This window comes from Saimiri boliviensis, chromosome 1, assembly GCF_048565385.1.
Source record: "Saimiri boliviensis isolate mSaiBol1 chromosome 1, mSaiBol1.pri, whole genome shotgun sequence".
Taxonomy (NCBI): domain Eukaryota; kingdom Metazoa; phylum Chordata; class Mammalia; order Primates; family Cebidae; genus Saimiri; species Saimiri boliviensis.
The window spans coordinates 213,466,560-213,484,523 of NC_133449.1; the positions used below are offsets into that span (position 1 = coordinate 213,466,560).

Here is a 17,964-nt window from a genome sequence, read left to right on the forward strand (position 1 = left end):
CTGCAGATGTTTTTAAAGTCTGAGTCTGTGTTGCCAGGGCTTCTGATCAGGTTCCACAGAATGGAAAAACAACAGCAGAAAATTACTGCAGTCCCTTCTGTCTCTGTGGTGGACGTTAACACCTTCCTTTCAGATTGTTTACTCAGAGCCATTAGACAGGGATAAATGCTTTTACCATCTCATATTAAATAGAGAATCTAGAATTGGACTCCTTGTTATGAAATAACGATTTAGTTGTAGTCCCAGACTACCCAACCCTGTTGGAACCACTGATGCTGTTTATATAAAGAGCCCAGGGAATTGATTAGCAGTTGGGTCTGGGAAGAGAATTAGGTTCTCCCACAGGTTTTATTAAAATGACTTTTTCTGAGGCAAATATAAAAAATAAATCCTTTCTTCTGCCCACTTTGAACCTGACATTTTCTTGCTTTACTTTTTCTGTTAGCATCTCAATTCTGTAAATACCTTTATTGCTTATGTTTTCTTCATCTGTAGCCTGTCTTTCCTTAAACCAGAGGACTCCTTCTTTGTTGCATAGGCACAAAAGGGATGGGATGGGGAGGTAGCGAACAAGTGATCTTGAGTATGATTCAGTGTCCACAGTGGCTAAGGTGTTCTTTCAAGCATTTGAATGAGATGTGTGTTACCCCATAACTGGCTGTCTAAAAGAAAAATGAGGCAAAGGGCTAAGTGAGTTGTTTGGTAGGTAGAGGATTCATGGAGAGATGACAGTCTAGCACTGGGCCCCAAGTAAGACTCCAGTTCTGTTGTCTCCTGGTCAGACTTTTTATTTCTTGCCAAACATCATATGTACATCCCTTTTAAGGGCAAAATTAGTGTCCTTTATTTGTCTCCTCTGTACGTGCTTTGGAGAAGCATGGAGATAAACCCAGTAGACCTTGGAGACCACCTAAGACAAGGATCAGAGGTAAATCAGAGGTACAGAGGATGTAGGGCACCTGAAACACAGTGGCAGTTCTGTCACTTTTTCTTTTTCTTTTTATTTGCCTTGCCAGCTTGAATTCATCCTAAATGACCAGTCCTAGTGTGTATAGCTTAGCTAACAAACATTCTCTGCCCATCTCCCTTCCTAGAGAGACAGAAGGGCTACCCAGTTAGCTTGGTTTAGAAAAGAGTTAAACAAATTTCTTTTTGGTAAGACTTGTTGAGGGGGAGGGAGTGTGGAACCTGCAGCATTTTTAAAACTTGTGACCTTGCATCTATTAAAAAAAATTTTTTTTTTAATTAAAATTTCAAGGAACACTAATATTTGTTAACACTGTTGCAACTGGTAAATGGTGGATTAAAAGGTTTGCCTTTGCTGCATTTTAAATTTCAATGTGTGTTCACACTCTGGCAGCCTGGCAATGTGGGGAAATATGTACTACGTTGATTCCTGCTCCTCTGCTTACTTGTTCTGTTGGTGTCATTCACTTAGTCATTAAATACTGACAAAGCACCCACTGCCCTGCCCTCATGGAGCTTATAGCCTTACATGAAGCAACAGTAAACATTAGGCATTTGTTCATAAAACCTTTTCTGCAAAGACTTACAGGCAGGAAAATTAGGTATTAAATCACAGAACCTCCCAAATGCTAAGTGAACACTTTACCCTTTGAACATATTCCATTAAAAGCCTCCATTTTCTCATCTGTGAAATGGGGACAATGCCTGTCTTTTCAGGTTATTGTGAGACCTAACAAGATAACAAGTATGCAGCTTTTAAGCATAGTGTCCCCCACATAATTGGTGTATTAGTTTTTTTCCCACCTGACATCGATCCAGTTGCCTCTAATTTAAGAAAAATACAGAAACCCAATCTAAAGCTATCTCTACAACTCTAATTATAACTTAATAGTTTTTCTTATCATTAGGTAGTGTCCCCTTGATGTTGAGTTCCTTTGTTGTATAATAGTTTGATTTTTGCAATTGATTTTGTACAGATAGTAAAGAAACATACCAGCCAGTAGAGGTTTCATTTTGAGAGCATTCATCTTTTTCCCTTACTCAAGGTAGGATGGAGTCAAAACACACAGGCCCTCTGGCCAGGCCTGGGGAGCCCAGCATGGACAGAATTACTGTTTAGTAAAGCTCCTAGTTGTTATTTTGTTCCTAATGCAGTTGTCCACATTGTATGTTATTACAAGTTCTTCCCCTTCTTTAACCAGAGGGTGTAGAGTTGGGGCTTAGTGTGTCCTAAACAAGCTAAAAGACTCCACCTGTAAAATCATAATAATGAGTCTCATACAGTTTCATGCTACTTTTTGTCCCTTCAGCAAGGAATGGTTACTGGGATTGTCAGTGACCAGGCATGTCTGGATAGCTTCACACATACACATAATCCCCCGTTCCCCTCAGCCCACACATGTTCTAGAAGTAGCAACTTGCCTAGTGGCAGTGTTTAGTCTAAACAGCAAATGGGTTAACCACATGAACAGCACCGGCCCATGCAAGAATGATGTGAAGGCCTCCTTTGTACCATTTTTCATTTCTCTAACTCACATGTATAGTCTCAGCACTGCAGAGGATAGATTTGTTTGTGCCCTCTGAGATTGGTTGGTCAGTTAGTTTTGTTTTATGAATCCTAATATTTGTCATAGCCTGTTAAAAAAAAAAAAAAAAGAATATCACTAGTGGATGCCTCATGATTTTAGCCTCCACCCCCCTTGTGGCCTTTGAACCTGTGAAATTACTAAGGTTATGCCCAAGCTCAGCCAAGACTGTCTTCTTAGAGAGATCTGACAGGTATTTCTTACATTTCATCATGATTACTGTATTATAGGTTACTTTTCAGAAATGGCATATATTTATTTAAGGTATAAGTTATCAAGTCTGTTGTTACAGTTTATGTCACTAGTTCGTATCTTTGTGTAGCTAAGTGACCAAAATACATGTATAATACATAATTCCAAGAAATGATTTTATTAAAATAATTTCTAACTCAAATTTTAGGCATTTAAAGTGCTTTCTGTTTATATGCCTTCTTAAAGATTGAAATAAAGTGGGCTTTATTATTATTATTTCCTCTAGAAATGAAGAGGTAACTAAATCAGAATTATGGAAACTGAGATGCTCAAATGGTAACCCACAAATGTGTAACAATGTCATTTTCACTGGACTTTAGGGAAAAGAGTGCAAATTCGGAAAGCACCTCAAGCTGTTTCAGATACAGTTCCTGAGAGGAAAAGGTCAACCCCCATGAACCCTGCAAATACAATTCGAAAGACACACAGCAGCAGCAGTGTCTCTCAGAGGCCATATAGGGACAGGGTGATTCACTTACTGGCCCTGAAGGCCTACAAGAAACCGGAGCTACTTGCTAGACTCCAGAAAGATGGTGTCAATCAAAAAGACAAGAACTCCCTGGGAGCAATTCTGCAACAGGTGAGGACAGCTGGAGAGAGGTGCTTCCTGCTTACCTTCTTGTTACAAAGTTCATTTAAAAAGGCTTGTTGTCATTATTATTATTATTGAGATAGAGAAATTTCAGGATTATTTTGATCAGTGGTATATGAAATACAACTCCTGAATATTAAGTTAAATCATCTTATTTTAAGCACTTAATTTAAAAACCAGTTGAATTTGAGTATTGTCTTTATTTGAGACCAAAAAATTTTGTTCTCAAATTCCATTAAAAAGAAAACAAGATTTTGTTATCTGTTTTTAGTCTTGAATACACTAAAGTATTGCCTTAATTCGTACTGGTTATTGTCGGTGAAGTTGTGCAACGAATTCTGTTGGCCTTTGATTGGTATAAACCAGAATATTTTTGCCTATTAAATAGTTTAAAATGTATCTTGCCCCACATACTTTGTGCTGCCCTTATTACTCTGTCTTTTTCTGCCACTGTGTGTGCCAAGATCAGTCACTTGTTTGTGTAAAAGGATATAAAATTGTAATGGATTAGCAGTGATCCCGTACCTTATCACAAGCTTTAAAGATCAGTGGTTTGTCAGACTTTAACCTCCTGTATTTTTTTTCCTTCCTTCCATCCATCTTTCATAAAGGTTTATGAGCATTCACATCCACATAAATAGTGGTCCGCCTCTTTTATTTTTTCTAAAGAAATAACATTTCCAAAGAAGTTACTCTAAATTTCATAATTTAAAAAAAACCTACAAGTTTTCATCTGTTATTCAAAGAGTAATACTTTGAAGTGCATTTTTTTAATCCATTATCTCTTACATCCACTACATAATACTAAATGTTATGAAAGGGTAAAACCATTGTCTCTAATTCAGGTTTAGTCAGTCCCCAAGGTATCACAATCAGTCTTAAGTATATTTATTAAATCCTTTAGCACTTTTTGGAAATAATTTAAATCCATATGTCACATAGCAGTTTTAAGAGCTCAAAAGAAAGGATGAGAGAATAAATGAGAATGATGGTGTGTGTGTTCCATTTGATATTTGGAGAAGCAGTGACAGTCAGGTTAAAAATCACAAAACGTTTGGTAACCACATCTCCAGAAAGGTTGTGAATTACCTTCTCGGTTTTGATAATGGAGAGGGCAAAATGCAGAGGCAGTTTGCACATAGACTACTACTGATATATGGCATTAGTTATGTGATTATTTATATACATATAGATATCTAAATGAATATGTACATATGTATGTGTATGTGTGTGTGTGTGTGTGTGTATATATATATATATATATACACACATATAAAAGTGCAGATATACTTTATCCCCAAGCATCTGAGGCATGAAAGTTATTAGTGTTGATCATTTGATAGCATCTAGAGCATTGTCTCATCCTGGTAACATATTAGAATCCTTTGGGTAGCTTTTAAAACATGCCAGTACCTGAACTCCACCAAAGATCAACAAAAGCCAAGTATCTGAATGTGGGACCTGGGCACTCATATTGTTTATGGCCCTAATGATTCTAATATTTGAGCCAAAACCACTGGCCTAGTGAAAACACAGATAGAAAGGCTAATAACATCTACCATTTTTTGAGCAATACTATGTGCCAGGCACAGCGCTAGGCATTTCACATGCATGATCTCATTTCATCCTCACAAGGAAGATAACAAAGGAATCTTCAGAACTTTGATGCAAACCAGTTATACCTAAGTTCCCTTTCCTGAACATAGCTAGCAGCTAACAAGAAAAATAAAATGACTTTGCTCCAATAAAACTGACCAAAAGTAGGCACCAGAGAAAAAGAAAAAGAACAGCAAGATACACAAATCATCCCAAAATTGATTATTCTGTCCCACATAAACTAGTTGGAAAATAAGTTACCTAAAATATCAGTTATGCTTTGTCTGTGCCAGTAGAGATAATTTGCTTATTTGTTACTTACACAGTAATTTTCAGAACCCTGTGAACATTATTAATTCATCAAAGTAATAGGTTTTTAAAATAAACTAAGATGTTGGCTCCCAGTAAAATTTGAAAGATTGTACCTAAATTTAAAAATGCTTAAACCAGGAAATGTGTTTATTGCTGTTTATTATTAAACTGGTATGTATTAATAAAATCTTTTTTTCTTAGAATGACTTTTTATGGAAAAACTAAATTTTAACATCAGAAACTAGATACAGTTGAATGTTTCAAGCTTAACATTTGGATAGTTGGCTCAAGCTGAACATTCATTCATTCAATTCAATTTATTAAGTACCTACAATGTACCAGACACTGTTTTAAATGCTGGAATCCCAAAGTGACCCCAACAGAAACCCAGCGCTCGTGGAGCTTATTCATGAGACAATTTCAGGTTGAGTGGGGTGTTGAAAGGAGCTGGGGAAGGGATCAGCTATGTGGAGAGATCAGGGAACCTTTTCTCACATGGCTACATTTTAACTGAAATGATGAGGGAAAGACAAGAAAAGGAGTCAGCACTTGTAGGTGGGTGCAAGACAGAGTCCAGAGCACACGGAAGAGGGAGGCAGAGGTTAAATCTCAGAGGATTTTTTTAGGCCATGGGCAAGAAGCTTAGGTTTTATTTTGAGTGACATGGGAACTCATGGTTTTAAAAAAAATACGATATAATCTGATTTATAAGTTTAATAAGATCACTCAGACTCCTACGGCAAGAATGGCTTGGAGGGGCAGGAGTAGAGGAGAGAGACTACTTAAAGAGCCAAACATTTTGTGATACGACTTGGTAATGGTTGGGTGTAGGGAGACAATGAGGGGAAGAATGGAATCTGTGATTATGGCTAGGTTTTTGTCTGAGCACCTGAATGGATATTGAGCCATTGTCTGAGATGGGGAGGGATGGAAAAGGAGTAGGTTTAAGGGGGGAGAAGAGAATCAGGAATTCTGTTTTACATAGACTATATTTGCAAGATGTCTATTAGACATAGCAAAGTAGAGACAGATGTCAATAGATAGTTGTATATAAGGGTGTGGTTGTCAGAGAATACTTGGGGCTAGAGTTATAAATTTAGGAATTAGCATATTTATCAGGTATTGAAAGTCTTCAAACTTAATGAAATCATCTTAGGAGGAAATGAAGAGAATGAGGAAAACAGAGCAGAAAACAGGGACTGAACACTTCAGCATTTCAACACATAGAGGACTGAGAAACAGAGACTTAAAAAACAAAGGTCCTAGGCCTGGCACAGTGGCTCATGCCTATAATCCCAGCACTTCGGGAGGCCGACGTCAGCAGATCACAGGGTCAGGAGTTCAAGACCAGCCTGGCAACATGTTGAAATCTTATCTCTACTAGAAATGCAAAAATTAGATGGGTGCAGTGGCAGGCGCCTTTAATTCCCACTTCTCAGGAGGCTGAGGCAGGAGAATTGCTTGAAGCCAGGAGGCAGAGGTTGTAGTGAGCTGAGATTGCACCACTGCACTCCAGCCTGGGTGACAGAGCAAGACTTCATGTCAGGGGAAAAAAAGGTCCCAAGGGAGGAGGAAACCAAGAGATTGTCCTATTACAGAAACCTAGAAAACAGATTGCTGTAGGGGTGCAGTGTTATTATGTGTAGTACTAGGGGTAAGAAAAAATGGAAGACATACTGGCTTATACTTACAATCCCAGCACTTGGGGAGGCCAAGGGAGCATTGCTTGAGCTCAGGAATTTGAGACCAGCCTGGTCAATATGGCGAAAACCCTTCTCTACAAAATATACAAATTGCAAAATACAAAAAACTAGCTGGGCCTGGTAGTGTCCATCTGATCACTGGAGCCCAAGAGATTGAGGCTGCAGTCACTGCAGCCTGGGTGACAGAGTAAGACCTTGTCTTGAAAAGAAAAAAGAAAAAAGAGTAAGAAGAAAGAAAAGAAAACTGATGGATCATGGATTGCATTTATTCCACTTCGAGAAATCTGATATTATCCTATATTAACTTATTTGCAAATTCGAATTTTAAGACAAACCTACTATTTTCTTCTTTATAGCAACATTAATGTTAGAATAGTATTCAGCTAACCTGTGAGAAGCATAAACTATCATATTATATTTGATAGTCCTTTTAAAAGACATAGAATGATCTATTCCAGTAGGAAGTGATAGGCAAGAATAATTTTCTCCTAGCCTTAAAAATTACATTTGGTTTGGCACATGAACCCATATGCTTGTGTAGTTAGTTAATGGCTAAGCCCTGACACACTAGGAATTGCAGCTAAGGGATAAGAAAACGTTACACTTCAGAATAAACTGGCTGACTAATAACAGTAATTTAGGGGTTCTTTAGGCACATGTTTTCATTTATTGGTTTGTGGAATTTCAAGGACTTTGAATAAGTGGTTCTTCAGGAGAACTGGCAGAAAGAAGAAGCAAGCATGGTTATCCAAAAAAGACAGACAGGGTTATTAGAAGTGATACTATTTATGATGTAAAAGTTTTTGTTGATGACTGAAAGTTTATAACCCAACATTTGAGCACTGTTTGGTTTCCACTTAATATAAGTGATTTTTATTGTAATTCAAAAACCAAACCACTGTTTGGTTTCTACTTAGTACAAGGATTTTTATTGTTATTCAAAAGTAATGGACTCTGCCCAGAAGTAAATAAGGATATTAGTAATACCGTAGTCCTTATCCATGGCTTTGCTTTCTGGGATTTCAGTTACCCATAGTCAACCATGATCCAAAAATATTAAAAGAAAATTTTCAGAAAAAAACATTTTGTTGGTTTTAAGTTGCATGCTGTTCTGAGTAATGTGATGAGACCTTACATTGTTCTGCTCTGTCCTGCCTAGGATGTGAATTATCTTTTTGTCCAGCTTTACACTGTAGCTGCTACCCACTCATTAGTCACTTAGTAGCCATCCTGGGCCATTATTAAGTATAATAAGGGTTACCTGGACACATGTACTGCGATACCACAGCAGTGGATCTGATAACCCTCTATATGTCCCCCATTAGTCACTAGCTGTCTCCGTTTTCAAATCGACTGTTGTGATATCACAGTGCTTGTGTTCAAGTTACCCATATTTTACTTTGTAATGGCCCCAAATCTCAAGAGTAATCATGGCCAGCATGTTGGCATAATTGCTCTATTAGTAGTTATTGTTGTTAATCTCTTACTGTGCCTAATTTATAAACTATCAGGTATGTATGTATAGGAAAAAAACAGTATATATAGGGTTTATTACCATGAGAGTTTCTAGGCACCCACTGGGGGTGTCAGACTGTATCCTTTAAAGATAAGGAGGGGACTACTGTACAACTGTTTTGGATTCCTTTGACTAAAATAATTGATTTTTTTAAATCGCATTTTTTCCTAATATGGGCTTATTATTTGATTAGAAATATTAAAAATGCAATGGCCATTCAGGGGAAAAAAAAAAACATTAAGCTGTGTATATAAAGTTTTAATTCCCAAAATGAAGTTAATGGCATTTATTGAGATCTGGCATGTAATACAAACTAGCAGTTCCTTTGGAGCCAGTTGATGTAATTATTTTCAGTATGAATCCTAAAGGTTGCCTGTTTTAGGTTAGGAGATGATAATAAAAATAACTAATGCTCTGTTTTTATACCTCATACCAGGTAGCCAATCTGAATCCCAAGGACCTCTCATATACCTTAAAGGATTATGTTTTTAAAGAGCTTCAAAGAGACTGGCCTGGATACAGTGAAATAGACAGACGGTCATTGGAGTCAGTGCTGTCTAGGTGATTTCTCTTTTTCTTGTTTTAAAAATTAAAGAAATAAGTAATTATTTTAGTCATTGTTATTTTAGTGTTAAGGTGGGAAAGAAAAGCAAGGTGAGCTTTCCATCATGAACATTTTTAAATTATCTCCGTAACACATAACATGTGTGTCCTTTACAGAAAACTAAATCCATCTCAGAATGCTGCAGGCACCAGCCATTCAGAATCTCCTGTATGTTCTAGTCGAGATGCTGTATCTTCTCCTCAGGTATTTCATAAACTTAGAGAATTATAGACCTGACATAGACATTAGGGGCCACTAATCAGTTCCTCTGATGTATAAGTGAGGGAGGTGAGGCCCAGAGAAGCTGTACAGCTTGCCTGCCCAAAGCCAGCTGGTTGTGGCTGAGCTTAGCCTAGAATTTAGGTCTTGGCTTCCAGCCCAGAACTCTCTCTACTACACAGCACTGTTTGTCAGAGTACTTAATGTCTACCTTGGTTTCCATTTTTAAAGTTTACATTTTGTTGTAAGATTATCTACTTTCCAATTTGGTCACTAACTAGAAGACTTATCGAGTCCCATACAATTATCAGATTATATGGAAAATTGAAGAGATTTAATTTTGTCTGGCAACATGTTCCAGAAGAATATTTTGGGGGGAAATGGATTTACAATCAGCAAATAAACAAAAATGGTGGCATGTTCCCATGCTTTCTTAAAGCCCTTTTCAATTGGATCCTTATCAGAGTGCTCCCAATCAGATTCTTCTCCAGTTTAGAGTTTTCCCCAAGAGATTCAGCTCATCCTAGTAAAAGGTGAGAAGATCCTAGGCAGTACTAGAGTGAAGGCTGCCTGCTTCTTAGCTGACTGGCCAACTTCAGAACTCTCTCAGTGTTCCAGGTGCTTTTGACAGACACTGGGACAGCCTCCTCACCCCAGTAGTGCTGACACAGGGTCCTGCCTCTCTCTCTCTGTGAGAGACCCTACTCCCAAGAATTAGTGAGAGGCCCGCAGATGTATGGAGAACACTAAGCATGCCCTGGGCAAATGGCCATTCACACATCCAAAAATATTAGAAACCTATTGTGATGAACAGAGGGGTACAAAAAAGAAAAAGGAAAACAGTTCTGTCCTTGCATATACAGTGTCTGTGGAAGTCTGACTTTTAATGCCAACTATTATGAAACTACTTCTCTGATCAAATTATATACTGGGTACCAAATAAATAGTGTTAAATTGAAAACAGAATGAAGTAATGAGTTGGTTACCATTATTTTCTTTCAAGCCAAAATACCAGCCACAGCATTACATGTAAGCATAAATGTGAATTTATATTTTGTACTTTTCAACTATCTAAATTTCCTTTTTAACTTAAAAATACGATTATTGTGGTTGACGGATTGGGCAACTATTACTATTTTTTTTTTTAAGTACTTCCACCTAATTTTAGTTAGGCCAGTTATTAAGACCTATTTTCCAATCTGGTAAAGAGATATGTAAGGTAAAAAAAAAAAAATTAAATAGCATTTCAACAGTGATAGAGATAGAGAAACTACTCTGAAAAGTGCTGGCTCTTCCCACTCTAAGACAGGTGGAATGATAAATGACAGCCAAAATATTCTTAACTGGAGCATTTTAGCCCATCAAAGATGAAAATAAGTGTGGGCTATTGCCCTTTACCAGCTGTGTTAGTTCTCACAGAGTCAAGTGGGACAAATTGCTTTCTCTCATTTAATATAACTAGGTCAACCATGGCCAGCAAGGAGGGCGACTGCCTTTGTTTAACACTCTCCCAAGTGGTATAATCCACATAAATCAGCATAGACTCGCTTGGAACTTAGGGTAAAGCTGTATGATCAGAAAGAATTCAGTAAGCACTCTGAGAAACATTTGCCAGATTCTGCTTTTTGACATTAAACATGAAAATTTATTTCACATTTGGTTTTATGTTGTTGTCGTTCTGGTTTAGTTTTTGTTTGGGTGGGTTTTGTTTTGTTTTGTTTTGTTTTGCTTAAGTGTGAAGAAAGGTTAACATAATCCTGGTAATAGACTTAAGTATGAATAAGGTGACTTAGTTGTTTAACCCCATACATATATTGAATTTATTTAATTCTAGTGCAAACTGGCTCACTTTTTTCCTTTTCCCTCCCCTAGAAACGGCTTTTGGATTCAGAGTTTATTGATCCTTTAATGAATAAAAAAGCCCGAATATCTCACTTGACGAACAGAGTACCACCAACACTAAATGGTCATTTGAATCCCACCGGTGAAAAATCTGCTGCAGGCCTCCCGCTGCCCCCTGCAGCTGCTGCCATCCCCACCCCTCCACCGCTGCCTTCAACCCATCTGCCCGTCTCACATCCTCCTCAGATTGTAAATTCTAACTCCAATTCCCCTAGCACTCCAGAAGGCCGGGGAACTCAAGACCTACCTGTTGACAGTTTTAGTCAAAACGATAGTATCTATGAGGACCAGCAAGACAAATATACCTCTAGGACTTCTCTGGAAACCTTACCCCCTGGTTCAGTTCTACTAAAGTGTCCAAAGCCTATGGAAGAAAACCACTCAATGTCTCACAAAAAATCCAAAAAGAAGTCTAAAAAACATAAGGAAAAGGACCAAATAAAAAAGCACGACATTGAGACTATTGAGGAAAAGGAGGAAGACCTTAAGAGAGAAGAGGAAATTGACAAGCTAGATAACTCCAGTCCAAATTCCAGTGGAGGTATTTTACCTTTGTAAAAGTACTGACTACATGTTGATGAACTGGAAGTGCATGCTATCATGAGTTTGAAATTATACAGTTTATAATTAGTAATGCTTTTTTAGCAAATGCCGTTTCATTATTATTTAGTGTTGTGCTTTTGAGCAGTTTTTGTTTGTTTGTTTGTTTGTTTCATTTTACAGCAGTTGTTTTCAGTCTCTTTTTGGCCAATTATTAAACATGGTTTCTATATTAATAAGAATGGCATTTGAAAATAACTCTGTCACACTTCAGAGACTTACTTTTGGAAGGAGGACTTAACATTCTTTTCCATATCTGTTACGATATTGTGCAACCTCAACATGACCTATTATATGCCATTCTTGAACTGATTTAACCAGACACACAATTCACAGTAAGAATATTCATTTCCTTCTTTCTCAATGAAACAGGGTCACCTTGCTTTAATTAATAGTAGCACAGGGGAAATGTCAACTTTTTAATAAATCAGGCAAGATAAAATTTCATTTGCAGATCCGTAACATCATCTTTATTTAGAGCGAAAACACTTCGTTTTTTGCAAAGCTGTTAGCTAGTGTTTGCTTTATAAATCTTAAGGATTGAAGCTTTTTACCCCAGTTTTGAGAGTCCTGTTTTAGTGAACTAACATCGATTATTATTTGTAAAATTAACCATTTCAAGCTTTAGGAGCTTAAATGTTAAATATCTAGAGATCCAAAGAAACTTAAAGCTTTACCTCTAAAGGAAAGAGGTAATTCATAAAAAGCCTGCTTGCCTAACATGTCGTGATTGTTAAAAACTGACAAAATTAGATTTTTCTTATTTAAAAATATGTCCTCTAAAACTTAATGCCCTGCATGCCAGCACATAGAAGATCCAAGTTCACCATTTGGCATTGCTGCAAGTTTTGAACCCAGAATAACTAAGGCAAAATTCCCTGGGAAAATACGGCTTTGGAAAAATAACTTTAATGAGTAGAGTTATAAGGAGAGTTGTCTTTCTGCATTTTGCTCATAATTCTGAAAGTCTGTAATCCTTAGATTTAATCTTTGCCATATGAGAGAAGCTATTTTCTTTTAGTGGTACTTCCAAAGAAGCTTTTGCAGGATAATATGATACATTGCCTTTATTGATCTAGACTGGATACATTGCATGTCAAAGCATTTCTGTTTAAATATTTCAATCAATATAATACTATGTAATGGCACAAAAGGTAGGTATAAGCTTTTTCCCCCAGCAGTCTTGTAGTTAAATTTGTCAGGTCAGGAAAAGAAATTAAGAAGTAGAACTCCGTGTTCAGAGTTCATAAGCCACTGGGTAAACTGCACTCTCCACACTTTCTACCCTGAGGTGGTGATTCTGAGTCACAGGCTAGAAACAGGAAAACTGTATTTCAGTATGTTGAGATCTACATCAGAGTTTCAAGTGTTCTCAGAGTTGGAGACCTGGGGAAGCAGACTTAGTCTTTTTGAATCCTTTACTGAGGATATAGTAACTTTCAGAACCAGTTGGCATAATCACAAATTTAGGAAAACTCCAGACCCACATCTGTATGTTTTAGAACTTACCTGGTATCTGTGGCAGAAGGGAAGCCAGGTGACCTGCACTCAATGCCTTTCTCTTTAAGACTCAGGCTATTAAGCCGGGCGCGGTGGCTCAAACCTGTAATCCCAGCACTTTGGGAGGCCGAGGCGAGTGGATCACGACCATCCTGGTCGTGATCGAGAGATCGAGACCATCCTGGTCAACATGGTGAAACCCCGTCTCTACTAAAAATACAAAAAATTAGCTGGGCATGGTGGCACGTACCTGTAATCCCAGCTACTCAGGAGGCTGAGGCAGGAGAATTGCGTGAACCCAGGAGGCGGAGGTTGCAGTGAGCCGAGATTGCGCCATTGCACTCCAGCCTGGGTAATAAGAGCGAAACTCCGTCCCCACCCCCACCCCCCCCCAAAAAAAAAAGACTCAGGCTATTGTAAAAGCGTGTTCTTTTACCCAAGCATGAATCAATATATTTATAGGCGAGCAGCATGCATTCAGCTATGTATAATATTTGCTTAGGGTACTTTGTTCTTTAAAATATTAAACAAAGAAATTATCTAATATTCACTTTCATTTTATATATTTTGCCAGTGGGTATGATTAGGGTTTGAGTTATCAGTTTAACCCTATTTTGAATGATAAAAAAAATTACCCAAATAAAAAATCTAAACATATCCTCTGGACATGGTGCATTTAAGCAAATGGAATACTGAAGGATTTACATACTTGCACTGTGTAGCCACAGTGTTTAGCACTTAAAAATGTTTTGTCCTTAAAAAAAAATCTGCTTAGTGTTATGAGTGCTATAGATTACAGGAATATAAATTGACATTCAATAGTACCTTATTTTAAATTACTTTAAACCAATGGGAAAACTTCCTACGCAGTTTCACTGTCTGCATACAAAAAAGGGAGGCAATATAAATACAGTGACCAAAGCAGTCTGCTACCTGACTCTATTGTCTCATCCGCCTTGTTTGAATCCCATGAAAAGTAGATGTTGATGTAAAATTTGTATCTCCCATTGTCTGGCTGCATCTGCCACCACAATCTTTGAATTGCTGGGCAGATGCCACAACTGTTGTTGAAAGAATAGAAGATTGACCTTGGGTTAAGATGGAATTCCTTTATTGTGCAGACACTGCAGTAGCCAGGGTGCTTTAAATGCCTGGCGTCCGTTCTGCTGGCGCTGGTCATAGGGCCTCTATTGTTCATGTTCAATTGTATTCCTTGCTCACTGTTGCTTATTGAGATGGAAGAATAGAATTTGAGGAAAAGTGTTCCAGATGTTTCTAATCTATTTTAGAATTACAGGCATTTGATAACCTTCCTGGTTGATGAATGCTCTGATTTTGTTTTTGTTTTTGTTTTTTTCGTTGTAGGAGTTAAAGAGGATTGCACTGCCTCCATGGAATCTTCAGCAATTGAACTCCCAGATTATTTGATGTAAGTTCATATGTCTGCCAATGGAGAGAGCAGTTTAATTTTAGAAAGTTTGCAAATTCTTTTCCCATAATTTGCAAATCAGAAAAGCAAGAAGTTCCAGAAATAGAGTCCTGGAGCCACCCCTGCAATTGAAAGGCTGCCATTAAGCCTGCTTGTCCCAAATCTACCCTTGTCTGCATGAGCAGGTTGTGCCTCCCCCCGCTCTGAGCTGTGTTCGTTGGCCTTTAAGTATAGAGAAGCCTGTTCTTTGTTCTGGGGCCAGGCTAAGCATTTGATTGTGGAAGATTTTAGGGATCTGACTCTTCAAAGCTGACAGTCTGTCAATGCACAGTCATTCACTTGGGCCCCACAAAGGGATGGTTTATTACTGACAAAGTGCTTGAACCTCTGCACATAATAATATAAAGTGTAAAGATAGATTTTTATTTAAGTAAAGTTCTTTCCTCAAAGTAATTTTTAGAGGAGAGAATAGTAAACTCTGATCATTTCAATTTAGTAATGGTTATAATGTTTTTCTTGTTATGACAACAAGTTGCTAAATGCTGATCTGGGGACATTTTTGTAACTGGTTATCACAGAAATCATAACTTGAACACATAATTCTAGCTTTTTTACAGAATAAAAGGCTTCTGTAAGAAGAAAATAATTAAGTTGCAAGAGCCTGGAAAAATGGAGAGGGAAAGAGCAAACAAATATGACTTTGGATAGCTTTGAAAATGAACAAATGTGCAAAATAGCTAGAATGTAGAAGGGAAAATGAATCTGGGCTGTCTGAACATTTTTTTTTCTATTAAAAGCATCTCATGATGGACAGTGTTAAACTATGCTGTTTAGCCCTTTTCATTTCCAGAGTAGAGATCATTTTAGCTTTAAAACGTGTTACTTCTGCTTAACAGTAGTGTGAAAGCTATACTTATTGGGGAATGATATAGTATGAAACCATAATGCTGGTTATCATCTCTTAACTAACAGGAACTTGAGAAACCTTGCTGAGTACCCTCTCATCTGAGGTGTATGGTTTTAGAGTTCTGTAGGAGAGCCTTGAAAGGCAGCTATCACCTACCACTTAGTTGGCCCAGGAAAGGTCACTTGTCTGCAGCCAGGCTTCCAGGACAGCCTCTGGCTCTGCTGCTGAGGGGGTTCACCTCTTTAACTGCAAACCACTTCTCCTTAGAACTTTTAAATGTCAGCCCCTTGAGTAACAGGTGCCAATGCAGTGCTCTTCCTTTTTGATGGATTTTGAATTTTTTTTTATAATAGTGACATCTACTTATTATATATGACAAAATCATGTGGGAAAACTAAAAAATAATGCTAAACTTTTCCCCATGGATTCAAGGCTATTGTTGTTTTGCCAGGTTCATTAGTTAATTACCCCCCCTTCCCTCCCCCGCCCCCCACCACCACCAGATAGAGTTTTGCTCTTGTCACCCAGGCTGGAGTGCAATGGTGCAACCTCAGCTCACTGCAACGTCCAACTCCAGGGTTCAAGTGGAGCCTCCCAAGTAGCTGGGATTATAAGCACCCACCACCATGCCTGGCTAATTTTTTGTATTTTTAGTAGAGACAGGGTTTCACCATGTTGGCCAGGCTAGTCTTGAACTCCTGACCTCAGGTGATTCACCTGCCCCAGCCTCACAAAGTGCTGGGATTACAGGCATGAACTACCACACTGGCCTTAATTCCATATTTAAAAGTTTTTTTCAGATTACTTATCTAAGGATGGTTCCTGGATCCATCTCAGTGCATTTCTGTATGTCTGTCATGTTTCTAGTGCTATGTGACTGTTTGCTTAATTTACTTAAATAAAGGCAATTTATATTAACCCAAAACTAGTCTTATATAAAGACAGCAAATTTTTGAAAAATGGTGAGAAAGCATGGATTTTCAGAAAAATTACCAAAAATACAGAACTTAAGTTGCCTCATAAGAAAACTGAAGGGACATCTTATAAAACCTAAATAATCAACCTGTGAATAATTCATACTTAACCAAAATATTTCTAATTTTTATGCAGTAAGAATACTTTTGCTTGTAGTTGTTAAGCTATAAAAATTATTTAAAATTTTTTCCGTCACTGCATAAAGAGCCAACGTTAGAACTACAACAGTTTTTCCTAAAAATAGGGAAATGCTTATTCTTAAAATGCCAGTGTAACCAAATAATCTCTTCTATAATAGCAATGCAATTGGTTTTTTTTCTTCCTCAAGTGTTTATTAATTTTTTTTTTTTTTACTGTACTTTAACTTCTCGGGTATAGGTGCAGATCTTGCGGGATTGTTGCATAGTACACACATGCCGTGGTGGTTTGCTGCCTCCATCCCCCTGTCACCTACATCAGGCATTTCTCTCAATGTTATCCCTCCCTACCCCCCGATATCCCTCCCCTAGCTCCTTACCCCTCAACAGACCCCAGTGTATGATGTTCCCCACCCTGTGTCCATGTGTTCTCATTGTTCAACACCCACCTGTGAGTGAGAACATGCAGTGTTTTGTTTTCTGTTCTTGTGTCTGTTTCCTGAGAATGATGGTTTCCAGATTCATCCGTGTCCCTACAAAGGACATGAACTCTTCCTTTTTTATGGCTGCATAGTATTCCATGGTGTATATGTGCCACATTTTCTTTGTCCAGTGTATCATTGATGGGCATTTGGGTTGGTTCCAAGTCTTTGCTATTGTAAACAGTGCCACAGTGGACATACATGTGCATGTGTCTTTATAATAGTATGATTTATAATCCTTTGGGTATATACCCAGTAATGGGATTGCTGAGTCAAATGGAATTTCTATTTCTAGGTATTTGAGGAATCACCACACTGTCTTCCACAGTGGTTGAACTAATTTACACTCCCACCAACAGTGTAAAAGTATTTCTATTTCTCCACATCCTCTCCAGCATCTGTTGTCTCCAGATTTTGTAATGATCACCATTCTAACTGGCATGAGATGGTATCTCAATGTGGTTTTGATTTGCATTTCTCTAATGACCAGTGATGATGAGCATTTTTTCATATGTTTGTTGGCCTCATAAATGTCTTCCCTTGAAAAGTATCTGTTCATATCTTTTGCCTACTTTTGAGCCTGTTTGTTTGTTTGTTTGTTTCTTATAAATCTGCTTTAGTTCTTTATAGATTCTGGATATTAGCCCTTTGTCAGATGGGTAGATTGCAAAAATTTTTTCCCATTC

At 37.8% G+C, this 17,964-nt stretch overlaps 1 protein-coding gene across 2 annotated transcripts in view; it reads left to right on the forward strand.

The window, feature by feature from the left end:
* ELL2 (elongation factor for RNA polymerase II 2) overlaps positions 1–17,964 on the forward strand; it is a 76,659-nt gene that overhangs the window by 50,532 nt on the left and 8,163 nt on the right. For both annotated transcript variants that reach the window (XM_039469515.2, XM_074383253.1), the window contains 5 exons: positions 3,125–3,384; positions 8,960–9,084; positions 9,244–9,331; positions 11,219–11,789; positions 14,714–14,777. In XM_039469515.2, coding sequence (XP_039325449.1) covers positions 3,125–3,384; positions 8,960–9,084; positions 9,244–9,331; positions 11,219–11,789; positions 14,714–14,777 — 1,108 coding nt within the window. The remainder of the gene's footprint in view (positions 1–3,124; positions 3,385–8,959; positions 9,085–9,243; positions 9,332–11,218; positions 11,790–14,713; positions 14,778–17,964) is intronic.